This window comes from Mauremys reevesii, linkage group 15 (assembly GCF_016161935.1).
Source record: "Mauremys reevesii isolate NIE-2019 linkage group 15, ASM1616193v1, whole genome shotgun sequence".
NCBI lineage: Eukaryota > Metazoa > Chordata > Testudines > Geoemydidae > Mauremys > Mauremys reevesii.
In genome coordinates this window covers 25,920,423-25,941,122 of record NC_052637.1, presented here as the reverse complement: position 1 = coordinate 25,941,122, position 20,700 = coordinate 25,920,423, and the positions used below count along the sequence as shown (strand labels likewise).

Genomic DNA, 20,700 nt, shown 5'->3' with positions numbered 1-20,700 from the left:
ATTTCACCACTCTGTCTTTGTTTCCCCTCCCACCCTTCTCCGTCTTTTCTATCTGGACTGTAAACTCTTTGGGATAGCGATTCTCCCTCACCATATATTTTTACAGTGCTTAGCACTGTCAGTTGGGGTCAGTAGGTGGTACTGTAAATTCAATAACAGCAATGAAAATAATCTAGTGTTGTAATAAGTAGTACATAAATTAGAGTAGGAATTACCTTCAGCAGTACTGCAGTGCTACGTCTGGCAGTATTAGACAGAAGAATTCAGAAACGAAGTGGAATATAAGTGTGCTTGTTAATTACAAGAATGTCCTTCCATCACACAGGATATATCTACATAGCAGCTAGGAAGTGTGACTCCCAGCCCAGTTATAAGTACATTGCAAGTTCTGTTTGAGCTAACACCTAAAAATAGCAGTGTGTCCGCAGTGGCACAGGCAGTAGCTCAGGTTAACTGCCCAAGTTGTACCAAGGAGGTTGTGCAGGATTATACTCAGGTGGCTAACCTGAGCTGCTCTCTGTGCCACTGTAACCACACTGCTATTTTTAGGTCCTACTTTGAGCACAGTTAGTGCATGTATGTCTATCTGAGCTGGGAATCACACCCCTTAGCTGTTGCATAGATGTAACCAACGTTGTTTCAGTGCTGTGCACCAAAGCCTTAACTCTAGAAACATACCAAAAAAACGGAGGAGTGTTTGTTGATGAACTGAAGTCTTTTCTGAAATTTGCAAGGCAGAAGAGGAAATGCTTTTCCTAAGTTTTATCCCCTACAGTATTTCAGTTTAGTTATCCACACATGAACTAGCATTCTAATTGTAAACACTTTTCACTGTGGCCCATTTAATAGCAATAGGAAAAGACCACTTGAGAGCGTAACCCTACCAATTGTCCTGCTAACTAACACTTCTTAACAAAACGGAATCAAGAACGGTGTATCAATTTTGTTTTTATCAGTTGCACTCACCTTCCCACCCTCATCAAATTTGCCCACGTGACAAAACCATTCTCGGGAACAGAACCAGGTAGGCATGATCACAGTGGGTCCATGGGAGGTAAACACCTACAGAAAAAATGTGATAAGAAACAACCTTAGTGAAAAGGAAGAATAGTTCCTAACAGATACACTCTTTGATAATAAAGTTTATTTTCATTTATTAACTTATGCCCTGGTCCTGCAAAGACTTAGCCTTATCTTGGACTTAAAACACATCAGAAGCCCCATTAAATTCACTGAGACTACTCAAGTACTTAAAGTTCAGCACCTGCACAAGTCTTTGCAGAATCATGGCCTAAGAGATTAAATCTAATATTTCCTACTTCATATACTGTAGCACTGTGACTGTTCCTATTAGTAATAGCAAGTTTTACAGCAAATCCAAAGATCTTGAAACTATAATTCAAGTTTTGAGAGATCCACCAAAACTGAAAGTTCTACTAGTTTTACTAAAAATACTAATATTAATAATGAAGGTACATATATAATGGAAAGTCTGTGTCCAACTCTAGGACTCCAGTGTGCTTTCAAAAAGCACAAAATTACAAACTTTGATCTATCTTCTATGATTTTCTGTGGAAAATTGGGGAAAGTGAAGTACAGCTTGATTTTAAACCAGACCAATATGTAAACAGTATTTAATGCTACCTGGTTAAACTAAAAGTCTTGGAAAGAAACAACATCAATGTAGTTATTTTTAATTTTTGAATGCTCACAGCTTCAGTGACTAGCACCAACACAGCCAGGAACTGTACATAATCAACCTTTGCTGCCTTAAACAAACAAACATGCCATAAACACAACTATGAAATAAACCAGAATATCCGGATTATGTCAGGTAAACAAATTATCACTTTTATTACAAGGAAAAATACCTAGCAAATCAGGAGACTGAACTTGTCAGAAATCTGAAGTTAAAAAGGCATATTGTGTCTAGCTCCAAAGAAAGTTACCTGTACAAGCAGGTTTATGGAAACAGAAAAATAGAAAACAAATTTATTGCCAGTTTCAATCACTAATGAAAATATATTGGTCTCCAGAAGATCATTTCAAAGTATACTATAGATGAAATAATTAATATTACTCTGCAGTTAAAATTCACCAACTCGGTTGCATAAATTTAGCCTTCTGAATCCATAGTTAGATACCTGTTGCTCTTATTAACTTCAATATGAGCTGGGGGTGCTCAGTTCCTCAGGCCACTTTTCTTTTTAGATGTATAAATAGGGGTTTAGGATCTTAATTTTAGGCCCACAGATTCAAATCTTTTAAATTTAATTCTGTATTGAGGCACCTAGGGATGGTATTTTCAAAAACATCTAAGTGACTTTGTAACACAAGTCCCACTATAAGGGCTTATCTTCACTACTGGGGTAAGTTGACCTAAGTTATGCAACTCCAGCTCCGTGAATAACATAGCTGGAGTTGACATAGCTTAGATCGACTTCCCCGGTATCTTCACTGCGCTGCGTTGACGGGAGACACTCTCCGGTCAACTTCCCTCACTCTTCTCAGAGAGGTGGAGTACTGGGGTTGAACACAGAGTGCTCTGCAATCAATTTAGTGGGTCTTCACTAGACCTGCTAAATCGACCCCTGCTGCATCAATTGCAGCAGCATCGATCTCCCCATAGTGAAGACCAGCCCTAAGTCAATAGTCTTGTGCTGAACAGAAATGGCCTGCCTTTCAGAGGGGCTAAGCACCAGACACTCCCAGTGAAGACACTGGGAGCTGAAGGGCACTCAGCATCTCTGAAAAATCAGACCACTTTTATTTAGGCACCTAACTTTAGGCACCTAAGTCGGAAAATCATGGCTTATATGTATAAGAGTGTAATATGCTGCCAGTATTTTCCTGTTAAACAACCTGTTAGCAGCTGTTGATTCTGATGGGAGATGCTGAGCCTGGCAACTGATTAGCAGGTGTTGATCAGCTGACTCATTATTGCAAGTACTTATTAGCTCCACCATAGATACCAAGGAAATGGGAGTGCCCAAGGTTGAACTGCAGGATGAAAAAAGCTTAGGAAGAAAAGTTGGACTGCAACTGAGTGGAAAACTGTTTGTCAATAAAGCAAAATTCCAGAAGGGGGACAAGTCCTGAGCCTGTTTGGGGTATGCTAAATGTATTTGAAGGTGAAGGAGACTGGAAAAGCCACTTGCTCATTAAGGCCCTGATTCAACAGAGCACTTAAGCATGTACTTAACTTTAAGCAATGCAAGTAGTCCAATTAACTCCAATGAGACTAATCAGATACTTAAATGCTCTGTAAAGAGAACACTCTCCTAAGGGTTAATGCTGATATTTTGGACAAGTTTTATTTCATCACAACATATAGAACACCTAATGAAACTGGTTATAAGTAAGGCTATGTTTTAGTCATGGGTATTTTTAGTAAAGGTAATGGACAGGTCACAGGCAGTAAACAAAAATTCACAGCCCATGACTTGTCCTATATAACCCTGAATAACTCTTGGGTGCTCTGGGGCAGGGGCGGCCCAGAGGCACCGCTGCAGATACGTGTGTGTGTGTGGCCTGGGGACCCCTGCTGCTGCTGGGGGGGGAGGGGGCGGGGAGGGCTGACAGGTTCCCTACCTGGTTCTACGGGGGCTCCCCGGAAGCGGCGACATTTTCCTCAGCTCCAAGGTGGAGGTGCAGCCAGGGGGCTCTGCGCACTCTCCATGCCCTGAGCGCTGGCTCTGCAGCTCCCATTGGCCAGGAACCACGGCCAATGGGAGCTATGGGAGTGGCGTCTGAAGGCAGAGGCACTGCACAGAGCCGCCTGCCCGCACCTCCATATAGGATCTGAGGCACATGTTGCCGCTTCCGGGGAGCTCCCCCAAGGTAAGCTCTGGCCAGAGCCCTCACCCCCTCCTGTGACCCAACTCCCTGGCCCCAGCAGTGAGCTCCCTTCTACATCCAAACTCCTGCTGCTGCTGGGGAAGGGGGCACGGTGGCTCGAGACTGCCCCAGCAGCAGCCAGTGCGGCTGGCCCTGGGCTGCCCCAGCTGCTCAGGTGGCCCCTGGGCCAGGAGAACCGGCTGCTGCAGAAGTCCCGGAAGGGTCATGGAATCCATGATTTCTGTGACAGACTCACAGCCTTATTTATAAGCCAAAACAAATCCCTTATTACATGTATGGACAGAGCATGAAAATGTTCTTTGCATCTCTTGCAAAGATTTGTTCTCACATATGCACAGTAATGCCAATATTTTTATGCAATTTATATACACTGAACTGTAAAAGTACAGTACTGACAATTTACATGGGCATTCAAGCAACATTTTAAGGACAAACCAATTTTCTGTATTTTTCTTTGGAGATGCAAATAATTTTTACAGTTAGATTGAGAACAGGACTAAAATTAATATAATGATAGATGTATTAACTTGGGCAACACCTGGTCATGCCAGTAAAGTTATTCATAGTGAAAACAATGGGGAGTGAGTTGGATGACGACTATGGAAAAGGAGACAAAGAACTTTATTATTTATTATCCTGAAGGAAATTGTCCCAAGCAATCACTGCATGGAAGCTGTACAGTTACTGACGCATAACTATTTTTTGTTCTTAGTTCTTTAATTCTCTGCATTATTGCTCCATAAGGACGGCCATACTGGGTCAGACCAAAAGTCCATCTAGCCCAGTATCCTGTATTCAGACAGTGGCCAATGCATGGTGCTTCAGAGGGAATGAACAAAACAGCCAGGGATGGCTCCAGGGTTTTTGCCGCCCTAAGCGGCGGTGGCCGGAGGGGGGGGGGGGGGGAAGAGAAAAAAAAGCAGCCACGATTGGCGGCACTTCAGCAGCAGCTCTACTACAGCCGCTTCATTCTTCGGCGGCAGGTCCTTCCCTCTGAGAGGGACTGAGGGACCCACTGCCAAATTGCCGCCGAAGAGCCGGACGTGCCGCCCCTTTCCGTTGGGCGCCCCAAGCACCTATTTGCTGTGCTGGTGCCTGGAGCCGTCCCTGAAACAGGTGATATATCCATTGTCGCCCATTCCCATCTTCTGTCAAACAGAGGCTACTGACACCATCCCTGCCCATCCTGGCTAATAGCCATTGATGGACCTATTCGCCATGAACTTATTTAGTTCTTTTTTTAATCCTGTTATAGTTTTGGCCTTCACAACATCCTCTGGCAAAGAGTTCCACAGGTTGACTATGCATTGTGTGAAGAAATACTTCCTTTTGTTTGTTTTAAACCTGCTGCCTATTAATTTCATTGAGTGACCCCTAGTTCTTCTGTTATGAGAAGTAAATAACACTTCCTTATTTACTTTCTCCACACCAGTCAACATTTTATAGACTGCTATCATATCCCCCTTTAGTCATTTATTTTCCAAGCTGAAAATGCCCAGTCTTATTAATCTCTCCTCATATGGCAGCTATTCCATATTCCTAATTATTTTTGTTGCCTTTTTCTGTACCTTATCCAATTCCAATGTATCTTTTTTGAGACGGGGTGATCACATCTGCATGCAGTATTGAAAATGTGGGCATACCATGGATATATAGAGAGGCAATATTATATTTTCTGTCTTATCTATTTCTTAATGATGCCCATCATTCTGTTAGCTTTTTGGACTGCTGCTACACACTGAGAAGATGTTTTCAGAGAACTATTGACAATGACTCCAAGATCTCTTTCCTGAGTGGTAACAGCTAATTTAGGCTCCATCATTTTATATGTATAGTTTGGATTATGTTTTTGCAATGTGCACTACTTTGCATTTATCAACATTGAACTTCATCTGCCATTTGATTGCCCACTCACCCAGTTTTGTGAGGTCCCTTTATAACTCTTTGCAGTCTGCTTTGCACTTAACTATCTTAAGCAGTTGTGTATCATCTGCAAATTTTGCCACCTCACTGTTTACCCCTTTTTCCAGATCATTTATGAATATGTTGAATAGGACTGGTCTAAGTACAGAACCCCGAGGGACACCACTATTTACCTCTCTCCATTCTGAAAACTTACCATTTGTTCCTATCCTTTGTTTTCTATCTTTTAACCAGTTACGATCCATGAGACGACTTTCCCTTTTATCTCAAGACACCTATTTTGCCTAAGAGCCTTTGGAGAGGAACCTTGTCAAAGGCTTTTTGAAAATCTAAGTACACTATATCCACTGGATCACCCTTGTGCACATGCTTGTTGACCTTTTCAAAGAATTCTAGTGGATTGGTGAAGCATGATTTCCCTTTACAAAAACCATGTTGTCTCTTCCCCAACAAATCATGTTCATCTATGTGTCTGACAATTCTGTTCTTTACTATACAGTAACTTCTTGCATAACATTGTAGTTATGTTCATGAAAAATGCTACTTTAAGCAAAACAATGTTAAGTGAATCCAATTTCCCCATAAGAATTAATGTAAATAGGGAGGGCTTAGATTCCAGGGAAATTTTTTTCCCCAGACAAAAGACTATACACACACACACAGTATAAGTTTTAAACAAATAATTTAATACTGTACATAGCATTGATGATTGTGAAGTTTGGTTGAGGTGGTGAAGCCATAGGGTGGAAGAGGGTGGGAACTTTCCCAGGGAATGCCTTACTGCTAAATGATGAACTAGCACTTGGCTGAGCCCTCAAGGGTTAACACGTTGTTAATATAGGCTCACACTCTACAAGGCAGTACAAATGGAGGGAGAGGAGACAGCATGGCAGAGAGAGACAGACACACACACACTCTGTGTGTGAGAGAGATGTGCATTGCCCCTTTAAGTACACTGACCCCACTCTAAGTACATTGCCTTTTTAATAAGTAGATTAGCAAATTGAGACAGCAGCTGCTGCCAGCAAGCTCCCTCCATCTTGAGCCCTGTCATGTCTCCCCCGACCCCCCAGAGATAAGGTACAGAAGCGGGGGGGCAGGAGTGGGGGGAGAGGGACATCCTGACATTAGCACCCCTCTTCCCCCCCCCCAGGAAGCAGGAGGCTCCTGGGAGCAGCTCCAAGGCAGAGGGCAGGAGCAGCACACTGCAGTGGGGGGAGGGACAGCTAACTGCCCAGCAATTGATAGCTTGCGGGGTGGCTGCCACATTAGGAAGCTGATGGGGGAGCTGTCGGTCCACCCTGATTCCAAGCCCCCACCAGCTAGCTCCAACGGGCTGCTCTTTCTGTAAGCAGTGGACAAAGCAGATGGCTGCCAAACAACTTTATAAGGGAGCATTGCGCAACTTTAAGTGAGCATGTTCTCTAATTGATTAGCAAGGTAACAACGAAACAGCGTTAACCGAGATGACTTTAAGTGAGAAGTTACTGTAGTTTCAACCAATTTGCCCTGTATTGAAGTTAGGCTTGGCAGCCTGTAAGTTGCTGTATCGCCTCTGGAGCCTTTTTTTTTTTTTTTTTAAATAAAGTGGCCTCACGTTAGCTATCCTCCAGTCATCTTGTACAGAAGCTGATTAAAATGATAGGTTACAGACCACAGCTCCATGTTGTAGAACAGATTTTGACACAGATATATAATCAGCTTGATGAAAATAAAGTTAGTTTAACTGCTAAAAGTTACAGAGCACACAAAGTTTAAATAAAAATGATATAAACAAACAAAAAAAATGTTAGCACACTATGAAGCAATAAAAGTCTCCCACAACCCAAAACATTCTGTTCCAGTGCTTTTAAAAGCTAGACGCTGAATACCTGACATCAAACCAAATGACAGACTGAAATATTTTGTTTCTCAACCTTCTAAAATTATAGTGTAGCAATTTCAAACAAAAGATATGATATGCAACAGAAAGGATGCATTGTAATTTACAACATGTTATTACCAGAATCACATCACTTCTGATTGATGCACTGTATGTGCTTTTAAAAAGAAATCCAAAACTAACAAATAAAATCAAATCACTTACTTAAATCAAACAAGCTGAACTTTTGTTCCATATGGTGGGTGCCATTTAGGAAAGTCTAGCTTTATGATGGAACAAATGTCTAGCAAGTTGAAGGGCACACATTTCAATGCAATGTTTTTAAAACTTACTATTGCCATATATAAGAAAAATATGAAAACTATTCAGATGCTTGCCTATCCCCCACAGGAACTTTATCAGGATGATATGTAGCAAATGTAAAGAACAGTGACCAAAAAATGACCTTTGTAGTTCTAGATCAAAATTTTACATGGGTAATGTAAACCCTTCCATTCATGGATGTGTACATATTAATGAAAGAATACTCAGTACCTTGCAAGATCAGAATCTATGATTCTCTGTGCGAGCCAGCGGCATTAGCTAAAGATAGTATGTACAACCCTCATAGGTAAGGAAAGCACCATTGTCTAGTGAATAGGGCACTGGAGTGAGACTCAAGAGTCTTGGGTTCAATTCCCAGCTCTGCCACTGGTTTGCTGGGTGACCTTGGCCAAAGTCACTTCCCTCCCTGTGGCCTCAGTTTATCTATCTATAAAATGGAGAGAACACCTCTCCTTTGTAAAGTACTTTCAGATCTGTGAGTGTAAAGCACTATGTAAGAGCTAAACATTAGGTCCAGATGATATATTACAGCACACAAAGGTTAGAGTGGCTGCAAAGCATCCTACATTGGATCAAAGACATGTAGCTATGGAATCAATTATAAAACCAGTGCTTGCAGGTGCACATTTTTAATGCTACACCTGTAAAGAAGGGAAGATATAGGAGGCTGCTGTCGCCTTGGAGTGCAACTGAAAGTAGGTTGGGTACTTTATAATGGAATTTCCATATTTTCAAATGTTGGGTGTTTTAAGTTTAGTGCTAATTTTTTAAGATGTTTTTTGAAAACAACATTTTTGCTTTCCCTGCCTTGACCCCATAAACCAATTCCACACTCTAAAGTCCTTCCCAAACTAAGTAGTGCTCTAGAATTAGAGTTGGTCGGGAATTTTGCCAGTTACTCAAAAGAAACTTTTTGTGGGAATGTACCAGTTTCAACAAAGCTTTTATCGGGAAGGATTCTCAGGTCCAGGATAGAATTTTGGGCAGGAGAGTTGGGTGGGGAAAAAGCCTTTTAAAGCACAGTAGCAATTATTATCATTGTAGCCCCTGCAAGCCCTAGTTATGGACCAGGACTCCACTGACCATTACAATGGTTCTGACAGTGTTTCCCAAAGTTCTGAAAGCTGAGCCTGCTTCAGAAAATAAAAATCTATCATGAAATCCTACCGTGTGCAGTTAAAGACCTACCCATTGACATATACATCTCCTGCAGCATTGGAACACTGGGTTATGATTTGGTTCAGACAGATGCGAGAGCCTTTGTTTGGCCTGCTCCGGATTTGTCCAAACTATTTTTCATATCCCCTGTCATTGTACATTTGTTGAAACACTGCAAAGTTGGTAGAATGGATTAATAGGGTCTGCAACAAAAACATTCTGCAAGTTACCTGGTCCACGTTTTATTGCTGAATTGTTGTTTTTTCTTTTAGACTGCAATAGTTGCAACCAGAGAAACAAACAAGACATTCTCATCATACCCAGAATGTTAACCAATACAAAATCTCCACAGCGTGCATTACAGCCATACTAACCAACACATTATAAAATTAATGTCAGAGAGATTTGTGACCCGTTGGTCCCGACCCAAGGCTGCAGCATAGCACCCTCTCCAGGAGCTGTCCACTCCTCCTTGGCTCTGTTCCCCCATTCCTTACACATCCACCACCCAACAGGTCTCATGCCACTTGCTACTGTGCCGCCTCCCGGGGTGCCTCTCCTGACTGTTTCCCCTGGGCACCACATGCTGAGCAGCAGCCACAGCCTGGCATCCCTCCCCACTGCTGCTTGCAGTGAAGAAAGCACAGGAGACCCCGATGGCAGGGAGAATTTACTCAGCAGCACTGACTGTCCGGGGTTACTGTGCTTCTGCCACCCCTGTGGTATCAGGAATGCAGGTACTAGGAGCAGAGTCCCAGCAGCTCCACGCACACCAAGTGCCTGTGCTGCCATCAAACACAATGATGTAACAGCAGCACCTGTGCAGGGAAGAAAGTGGCAGGGCTCAAGGAAAAAGGGACTGGATGGGTTGACAGGGGGTTAAGACTCTGGAGAGAGAGGAGATTTGGTGCTACCTCTGCCAGTAAATAACAATTACAAACACAAGAGGTGAGAGTTTTTTGGTTGTAAACAGGAGTCTCCCAGGTATACTGGGAGACCTGGTCAATCTCATTAAAGCAGAGCTATATAATAACTAGGTTTGGTTTTCTCAGAGACCTGCCTACTTCTGCTTACCAAACAGCTGTTTTATAATTTCCTGTATTCTCTCAGTTCCCAGTCCTGCCTCCCTAATGGACCCTGCACATCTGTGTGAGGTCTACATAAGGAGTTAATTCCCTGCGTACAGGAAAGCAAGCAGGGCCTTTGTGTTCTATCACAAACATCATCAAAAGTCTTGTCATATTTATACTCTATATCAGCTAAAGTTGCTGTTATTTAGGATGTATTATATGTATTATAATTAGTTATCAACTGGCCAAAAGAAAACAATAATTTGTTAAACAATTGCACAGGTTAATTATCAGTGAAGGTATAGATCTTAACCAGATATTAGAATTCCTAAGCAATATGATCAAGATTCTGCATGCACCATTGTCATAATCAAATTGTAATCCAGTTACATAAAGTTCCAAACAGAAAATTACATAATTGTACAGGAACCTTCAGAATTTAATGAAGTAATCTGTTAAACCATCTACACCTAACAATCTTGTATTGTGAACAGGTTTTGTTCTTAGCAGTACTTTTCTGGGTTTAGTTTAATCAGATCTGTGCTCACTAATTATTCTTAGTGGAATCACTCACAATTCCAAAAGAAAATGTTAGTGTAACGGGTCGGACTCACCCCCGCGGCGCCTCCTGCTGGTCACTCCGGGAATTAGCTCAGTCCAGTGTTCGGAGCACCCTCTGCAGGCCGGTGATCCACCTGTCTTCAGGCCCCCCCCGTGTCCCTCCCTGGACCCGGTGCCCTTTCACATGGGGTGCTGCCCCCAGCAGTAACCCCTTTTCTCTCTGGGTTTCCCCTGCCTTGGGAACCCCCCCACCCTACTATCCCCACTTCGCCTCAGTAGTGGCTACTGCCCAGTCTTTATCTAGCCCCCGTTCGCTGGGGCAGACTGCAGTATCCAGTACTCATAATCGGCAAAGGGGGTTTGGACCTGCTGCCTTTGCTTACCCCTAGGTTGCCCCTTGCAACCCCCAGTACCTTTAGCCCTCTGCTAGGCCGCAGCCTGGGGTTTTCTAGGCTGGAGCTTCCCCAGCTCCTCAGCCTTTCCCCAGCCCTGCTTCACACTAGGTACCTTATCTCGGCTCCTAAGCAGCCAGGCCCATCTCTCTCTATAGCCAGAGAGAGACTGTCTGGGCTTCTGGCTTCCAGCCTCTTATAGGGGCCAGCTGGGCCTCAGTTTGGGGCGTGGCCTCACCTGTCACCACTTTCCCCAATCAGACCAGCCTTTAGAGCCACAGCTCTCAAGCCCTGCCAGGCCACTTTTAAACCCCTCAGGGTAGGAGCAGGGTTCCACTCTGCTACAATTAGGAACAAGGGCTGAAAATGTCATAAATTGTTTTATTCCTCAAAACCAGATTGAGGACGTAGGTCATATGATATTTTTTAATTACATTAAAATTGTCAATAAAATCACATGTGATTTTAGGCCCACAGAGGTGTGTGCTTCAGGTGATGTCAGTGTCTGACGAGAAACATAAATTCATGTACTCTGAGTGATGTTCATCTGTTTATGGTGGTCTTCAAGGAAAGGATTATCTGCTTAACCAGTGGATCAGAATCCAACATATAGGTGTCAAATGGATAAATGCAGCTGGTGGGATACTTTACCATATTCTTTCATGCAGGAGCAAAACAGGAAACAGGAGGATAGTTCACAAGTTCACATGAGTAAGATATTGAGTCAGCAACTCTACCTGCCATCCAGCATTTGTGAAAAATATATAGGTTTAGACAAAATAAAGTGATCTTCTCTGATACTTTAAGAGGTTAAGGCACTACTCCAGCTTGTGAGCATACTAGCCTTTCACGTCTGGTGTTGATGTCCAGAATCAGACATGCATCATCATCCTGCCCCGAAGTAGGGAGAACAAAGATTTATCAAACAAAACCACAACACGGTTCATTGAAGCTTTAAAAACCTAAAAAGTGATTCTAGTTTGGTTTGGCTTGTGCAGAATGAGGCCTGAATTGGTTCTTATCAGGGCTGCCCAGAGGATTCAGGGGGCCGGGGGCAAAGCAATTTTGGGGGCCCCTTCCATAAAAAAAGTTGCAATACTATAGAATACTATATTCTCGTGGGGGCCCCTGTGGGGCCCAGAGCCTGGGGCAAATTGCCCCACTTGCCCCACCCTCTGGGCAGCCCTGGTTCTTATGGTATCTGAACTGATTTTACCCATTCCTATTTCCTTACAGACATTTGTCAGTATCACCAAACCAATGCTAGCTTCACTTTGGCTGTTAATCCTTGTTCCAGAAAAGCCCCAGACTGAAACAGCAGGGGGTGAAACAAGGCCTGCTGAAATGTATATGGAGAGCTGTTGCTTGTACTGCATATAGCAACTGCCTGATACAGGTTTGATTCAAGTCCGCACTACTAATCCTTCAGTCTCAAGACTACGTGAACCTGAAAACAATTGGGGGGGGGAATTCTTTCTTTTAGACACTAGAAAATTAAGTGATTTGTCATGAGATAGTGAAAGATAAATAAGATAAATCTATTATAGGAAAAGTCAGCAAAACTAATACAAAAATTCAAGAGAAGACAGCAAAAAAGATGGGTCCTATCCTGAGAGACACCAAAGCCAGTGAAAGTTAAGAGCACTCCACCCCTTTCAGAAACCAATTTGGGCCAGATCCTGGAAGACTGATCACTCATACTGACTTCTTTACCAATATTGGACTCACTTCTACAGGAGTCAGTACCCCAGCAGAGGTATTTAGTATCTTGCTGGTAATGCCCAACTTTAGCAGTAGATTAATTGTGAACTGTGTTGTCAAGGTGATTTTTTTTGTGTGGTGTTTCATACAAGATATAACTTGCTTTTAGTTTTGTTTATTAAACAAGCTTTTGAAAATCACGGTACTTGCCAGTCATCAGTTTTACCTTCAGTAAAACCAGTGTTTTAATTTATCATTGTATAAAGCTTATTATCTTGAACACTCCGGTATAGTCACCATGCCAAGACCTGTAGTATTTCTGACTCGACAGCAAATGCACAGATCCAGTTTTCACTCTGCATACAGGTGTGCCAGTCCTTTTCTCCAATATAAGCAAATAAGCAACTTATCGTAGACTTTAATAGCTAGTTCTTGTTGAACATTTCCAGTTCACATGCTGTGTGTGAATACTCACAAGTCCCAGGTATTTCAATTAAATCAAAGCAAACTATTCTCAATTTGTAAGCAACTCCCCCTACCCTCTTGCAACTCAGAGGCAGAGGCCAGGCATAATAGCAGTCCCCATCCTCTCCCAAGGGCAGGCACTGCTCCCTAGTGCACTAGCCACTCCAGAGAGGCCAGAAGAGGAGACTGGGGTCATAGCTGCCCAAGTACAAGCCTGCCTGATCTCCTGGGTCCATACAGCCCATGCTGCCATCCATGCCACAATGTCAACACTGCTATTTTTAGTGCACTAGCACAAGCGGAGCACACATGTGCCTATCTACTAAGGCTGAAAGGCATGCTCCCAACTGCAGTGTAGACACACCCTTTGTGAATCAAGCCCCCTCTTCATGGAGAGCACTGAAACCAGTCTGAAGAGGGTGAGTCAGACTTATGATATCCTCAGATATAAGAGGATTTGGGCTTGCTAGAAGAATTTAAGTTGGTTGCTTTTCTGTTCCTGAAACTTAAGAGGGAAGCATGTCTAACTTAGCCTGTAGTGAAGTACAAGATAAGATAAGATAAGATTAAATATGCAAGTAGGCTGTTTGTTTTAAAGTCTCCTTTTCTCTAATTCTTACTTCCAACTCCTAAATAAAAATCCTTTGTTTTAAGGAGGCTGATGCCCAATATCACTGGTCACAGGTTCCCGAACCCCCGTCAGAATTGCAGTTTGATAAGCACTGGGTACAGAATAGCATACCTGGGTCCCGGTCTAAGAGTGGAAGAATTGAGATTCCAGTCTGAGACAGGTAAGAGCAAGAGGCCAAACACCTGTGATGAAAAACCAGACAGGGGACAAAGATGCAGTTAGCCCCATAATCAAGACACTTATCAGTCCTAAGTAAGCTGCTTCCTTTTTCCTTGCTGTAGTAGTGTTTTTCTACTATAAGTGAAGATGAATGACTTCACATGACAACAATAACCCAGCCAATAAAATATTTCTATTTCTACAGCCAAACACTGGATCGGTGGGAACTCTCTTTGTTTGGTGATCATGGGATGAGAAGAGGATCATATACACATATTAATGCCAAGATTTGAAATTTACTGGACAAACTGGTAAAACCTCATCAAGAACTGGTTCAAAAATTAAGCTGTAAGTGCAGATCTGGCTTCTCAGATGAGATAATGAGTTTATTCTTCATTTTCTGGCTTGCCTTAGGGAAGCTTAAGTCATACTTTTAGCAATCTGTGGCTTTTGAGTCAGTCACATCAGCTTGATTTCCAAAAGCTGTGGGGAGAAAATGCCAACTGACAGGGTGTTTCAGAGCATTCTTAACTAAATGGATAAATTGCCTCGTGTCTCTAAAAGACTTGCGTGGGTGTCTTTATTCAATGGCACAGTGCAGTATGCATCAGTCTATTGAGTAAGTTCACATTGCTATGCAAAAATGTTTATGGAACAAAGCTCCTTCTGTCACTACTCACTGATGCCTCTTCAGTTCGTTTGATTCTGTTGCTTTAAGTTACTGATGTTGAGAACGAGATAGCACTATGTTTTTTATGCTGAATTTCTCAGAAACTGAGCACTCCTCCTTTACGGGCAGCTTTCTTTGGTAGCCTCTAGGATAGGGTTGCCAACTCTGACTGAAGCTATTCTGGGAGATCCCCCCGCCCCGCCAACATGACAATGTCATTTTCTTAAAATATCCTATTTAAATCTCCAGGATTGCTTTCAGTAGTCACCAGGAGATTGATGCCGATTCTGGAAGACTCCAGGCCAATCCTGGAGGGTTGGCAACCCTACTCTAGGATAGAAACCTTCTGAACAGCAAACTAGTAAGGTTGTGAAGGCTTCTGCTATATTAGGAACAACACTGTGACACTGTAGTCTCAGCCTGATGCTGAGCTTTGGCATATAAGAGCATAACATAACATAAGAATGGCCGTACCGGGTCAGACCAAAGGTCCATCTAGCCCAGTATCTGTCTACCGACAGTGGCCAATGCCAGGTGCCCCAGAGGGAGTGAACTTAACAGGCAATGATCAAGTGATCTCTCTCCTGCCATCCATCTCCATCCTCTGACAAACAGAGGCTAGGGACACCATTCTTTACCCATCCTGGCTAATAGCCATTTATGGACTTAGCCACCATGAATTTATCCAGTTCCCTTTTAAACATTGTTATAGTCCTGGCCTTCACAACCTCCTCAGGTAAGGAGTTCCACAAGTTGACTGTGCGCTGCATGAAGAAGAACTTCCTTTTATTTGTTTTAAACCTGCTGCCTATTAATTTCATTTGGTGACCCCTAGTCCTTGTATTATGGGAATAAGTAAATAACTTTCCCTTATCCACTTTCTCAACATCACTCATGATTTTATATACCTCTATCATATCCCCCCTTAGTCTCCTCTTTTCCAAGCTGAAGAGTCCTAACCTCTTTAATCTTTCCTCGTATGGGACCCTCTCCAAACCCCTAATCATTTTAGTTGCCCTTTTCTGAACCTTTTCTAGTGCTAGAATATCTTTTTTGAGGTGAGAAGACCACATCTGTACACAGTATTTGAGATGTGGGTGTACCATGGATTTATATAAGGTCAATAATATATTCTCAGTCTTATTCTCTATCCCCTTTTTAATGATTCCTAACATCCTGTTTGCTTTTTTGACCACCTCTGCACACTGTGTGGACATCTTCAGAGAACTATCCACGATGACTCCAAGATCTTTTTCCTTACTCGTTGTAGCTAAATTAGCCCCCATCATATTGTATGTATAGTTGGGGTTATTTTTTCCAATGTGCATTACTTTACATTTATCCACATTAAATTTCATTTGCTGTTTTGTTGCCCAATCACTTAGTTTTGTGAGATCTTTTTGAAGTTCTTCACAATCTGCATTGGTCTTAACTATCTTGAGCAGTTTAGTATCATCTGCAAATTTTGCCACCTCACTGTTTACCCCTTTCTCCAGATCATTTATAACTAAATTGAATAGGATTGGTCCTAGGACTGACCCTTGGGGAACACCACTAGTTACCCCTCTCCATTCTGAGAATTTACCATTTATTCCTACCCTTTGTTCCCTATCTTTTAACTAGTTCTCAATCCATGAAAGGACCTTCTCTTTTATCCCATGACAGCTTAATTTACATAAGAGCCTTTGGTGAGGGACCTTGTCAAAGGCTTTCTGGAAATCTAAGTACACTATGTCCACTGGATCCTCCTTGTCCACATGTTTGTTGACCCCTTCAAAGAACTCTAATAGATTAGTAAGACACGATTTTCCTTTACAGAAACCATGTTGACTATTGCTCTATGTTTTTTCTATGTGTCTGACAATATGCAGAAAGGTGCAGCCAAATTCTTTATCCTTACTAAGATCATATCTGAATCCCATGCTTCAGTTAACAGTTTGGATGCTGTTTCACCTGATTTGCACAAAATTTACCACTACCTAGGATATTTTCCATAAACCCATTTTGATTTCCTAGTGACACAAATTTATTTTCTCCACGCCGTGTTATGCAGTTTGAAGATGCAGCATTCGCATGTGCTCCTCCTGTTTTTGTCTTTATTACTTTTGCTACTAAATGGAAAAGTGAGTCAAGGCGACCTATACCTGTACCACCCTGTGACCTCAGTAATAGGGCTTATTGACAGTGCTTGGCATAGATGCAGGGGTGTCCTCCTTCTGGCCATCGTTGGTGTTTGTCCAGATTAAAGTTAAAAGATCCCATAGCACTGTGTCAGTGATAAGTGATGTTCTAGACCAGGGGTTCTCAAACTTTTCATTGCACTGCAACCCCTTTCTAACAACAAAAATTACTACACAACCCCAGGAGGGAATGAAGCCTGAGCCTGCCCGTGCTGGCAGGGCTTCAGCCCCAGGTGGGGGGCTGTAACCTGAACCCCACCAGCCCTGGTGACCCCATTAAAATGGGGTCATGATCCACTTTGGGGTCCAGACCCACAGTTTGAGAACCATTGTTCTAGCCAATTTTCCCCTTGTCAGTAAAATAGGCTTGAATGTCCGAAGCTGTATGTGAGCTATAGCTGAGAATTTTAAGCTAATGTTTTTGTTTACACAGTATTGTTGGCATTTCTTTGTAAAGTACTTGGGGATATGGGGTTGTCAGGGAGGGGTAGTACCTCTGATAGGGGAGCAGTCGTACTCCTAGCAGTAGCTCATCCACTTTGGTCCCCACTTGACACCCAGCTCTCACCTGTGGCTCCAAGTAGCTGTCAGCATGCGACAGCGGCCACACCCCGGAAACCGTCTCGACTGGCGGGCTAAACCAGGTGAGGGTAGCCGATGAGTCTAAGACCCTCGGTGAGTTAGGGCCTGTCTAACCATTGCATGCGAAGGCTGGATCCGGCTGCCTGAGGAAACCTGGTTCAATGGTCAGGAAGGCGGTGACAGCAAGAGTTGTGGAACGCTCAAGAGCACGACAAGACACATAGGCGTCCTGGTCATCCACTGCGCCCTGCCCTATCTCCAGCAGTCTCGACTCTTGTCCTGCCACTGGATACAGATAGGAACTGGGAAGAGAGAGTGAGGTTGACATTGCGCAACTCTCCCTCACTTTAATCCAATTCACGCGCAAGTCTTGACATCATGTCATATCATATCACATCATATCAAGTCCTGTGGCGATGGGCGAGCGATGAAGCAGCAGGTGTGGATACACTGGGAGCTGTAGCCGTGGACCTGCACACAGGCGGCTCAGGTATAATGGTCGTTCCTCACTGACCGAAGCAGCAGTGGAGCTCGGCATCTTCTTGAGCGACTGAGCAGCCCTATTCAGGATTGCACTGCTCACCTCCGTAGAACGAGGAGGGGGCTAGAAAAGGTGCCCTAAACATTGCCTGCTTCACCTTACCCTGGCCAGCATACCGCGACTGGCGGGGATCCCATAAAAGCGGTCGAACAAAAACAAAACTTAGAGTGACACTGATCACCATTGTCATATGGAATGTGCACACGCTACTGGATAACATCATGGCAGACAGACCAGAGAGAAGAACAGCACTTGTCGCCAGAGAGCTCGCACGCTACAACATTGACATTGCAGCCCTTAGCGAAACTCGCCTTGCTAATGAAGGACAGCTGTCTGAGTCAGGCGGAGGCTATACATTCTTCTGGAGTGGCCGCAGCGGTGATGAGCGTCGCGAATCTGGAGTTGGCTTCGCCATCAAGAATCATCTTGTTCGGAAACTTGCCAGTCCCCACAAGGGTGTGAATGATCGTCTCATGACAATGCAGCTTCCGCTTCAAAATGGAAAACAAGCTACTTTGATCAGTGCATACGCTCCCACAATGACCAACCCAGAGGATGTGAAGGATAAATTCTACGAAGAACTAGATGCTCTGCTATCATCAGTTCACCGCACAGACAAGCTGATCCTGCTTGGCGATTTTAATGCAAGAGTCGGATGCGATGCCGCAGCCTGGGAAGGAGTCATCGGGAAAAATGGAGTGGGAAAGTGTAACAGCAATGGTCTGTTACTGCTGGAAACTTGTGCAGCACATGACCTTCTGATCACCAATACGGTCTTCCGCCTCCCTACCCGTAACAGGACTTCGTGGATGCATCCCCGTTCCAAGCACTGGCATCTGATTGACTATGTCATCATCAGGAGAAGGGACAGATAAGATGTCAGGGTTACAAAAGCTATGTGCGGCACTAACTGCTGGACGGATCACAGGCTCATAGTATCTAAAATGAAGCTCCGTATCATGCCGAAGAGACGACCACAAGGCTGCAAGGCTCTCAAAAGGATCAACGTGTCGAAGCTGAAGAACAGCCGCATCACTGAAAATCTAGCAGAAGACCTAGAGAATGAGCTTGCTGATCTTCGTATTGAGAATGACGCTGAGAGAGACTGGGAGCGATTCCGCAACACTGTCCATACAGCTGCATTGAAGGTATTGGGGCCCTCCACACGCAGGCGGCAAGACTGGTTTGATGAAAATGATGCAGAAATCCAGGCCTTACTTGCTGAGAAGCACCGCCTGCATCGCGCATATCAGAACAATCCATCCTCAGCGGCAAAGAAGACTACCTTTATCAACGCTCGCAGAACAGTACAGAACCAACTGCGCAAAATGTGGGACTTGTGGCTGAGCGCCAAAGCAGATGAAATACAGGCGTACGCGGACAGGAACGACTATAAGCAGTTCTATGAAGCCCTCAACACGCTCTATGGTCCACAGGCTTCTGGGAGCTTTCCCCTCCTGAACTCTGATGGCACTGTGCTCCTTACAGAGAAGACGCAGATTCTTCAGAGATGGGCTGAACATTTTAAAGCAGTTCTCAACTGCCCCTCAGTCATCAATGATGAGGCCATCGACAAGATGCCCCAGGTTGCAGTCAATGACTCCATGGATGCTTCACCAGAAGAGGACGAAGTGAAGAAAGCCATCAACCAGCTGTCAAGTGGCAAATCCCCAGGGTCAGATGCCATACCAGTAGAGGTGTACAAAGTCGGTGGACCAGTGCTGCTACGGAAACTCACTGAGCTGTTTCAGTCCTTCTGGAAGCAGGGATCCATTCCACAGGAATTTAGAGACGCGTCCATCGTGCACCTCTATAAGAGGAAGGGCAATCGCCAGGTATGCGACAATCACCGTGGAATCTCACTGCTCTCTACAGCGGGGAAAGTTCTTGCACAGGTTTTGTTGAACCGACTGATCACTCACCTGGAGCAGGGCTTACTGCCAGAATCACAGTGCGGCTTCCGCAAGGGGCATGGGACTATTGACATGATCTTCGCTGTGCGTCAGCTACAGGAGAAATGTCAAGAGCAGAACCGTGAACTCTACACAACTTTTGTGGACCTCATGAAAGCGTTCGACTCTGTCAGTTGCCAGGGCCTGTGGAGGATCATGTCGAAATTTGGCTGTCCAGACCAATTCATACAAATGGTATGTCAATTTCATCACGGTATGATGGCTCGTGTCCTGGATAACGGTGAAACATCTGAGGCCTTCCCAGTCACCAACGGCGTCAAGCAAGGGTGTGTTTTAGCACCCACTTTGTTTAGCATGATATTCTCTGCCACTCTGACTGATGCCTTTCAACACTGCACTGAAGGAGTAGGCCTGAAGTACAGAACCGATGGGAAACTATTCAATCTGAGGCGACTGCGTGCCATCACCAAGGTGAAGGAAACTGTACTTCGAGACTTTCTCTTTGCCGATGATTGTGCTTTGAATGCTAGTACAGAGCCAGAAATGCAAGCCAGTATGGACAAGTTTTCATCTGCATGCAACAGCTTTGGCCTCACCATTAACATCAAGAAGACTGAGGTCATGCACCAGCCAGCTCCCCACACTCTGTACTCAGAACCGTCCATCACTGTAAATGGACAGAGACTTCAG

At 43.9% G+C, this 20,700-nt stretch overlaps 1 protein-coding gene across 8 annotated transcripts in view; it reads right to left on the bottom strand.

Annotated features, from left to right (window-relative positions):
• The window catches only part of B3GNTL1 (UDP-GlcNAc:betaGal beta-1,3-N-acetylglucosaminyltransferase like 1), a 340,624-nt gene that overhangs the window by 85,886 nt on the left and 234,038 nt on the right, over window positions 1–20,700 (bottom strand). For all 8 annotated transcript variants that reach the window (XR_005588422.1, XR_005588421.1, XR_005588420.1 and 5 more), the window contains one exon: window positions 967–1,062. Coding sequence is in view for 5 of the 8 variants with exons in the window: in XM_039501348.1 (XP_039357282.1) it covers window positions 967–1,062 (96 nt within the window). In the remaining 3 variants the exon portion in view is untranslated. The remainder of the gene's footprint in view (window positions 1–966; window positions 1,063–20,700) is intronic.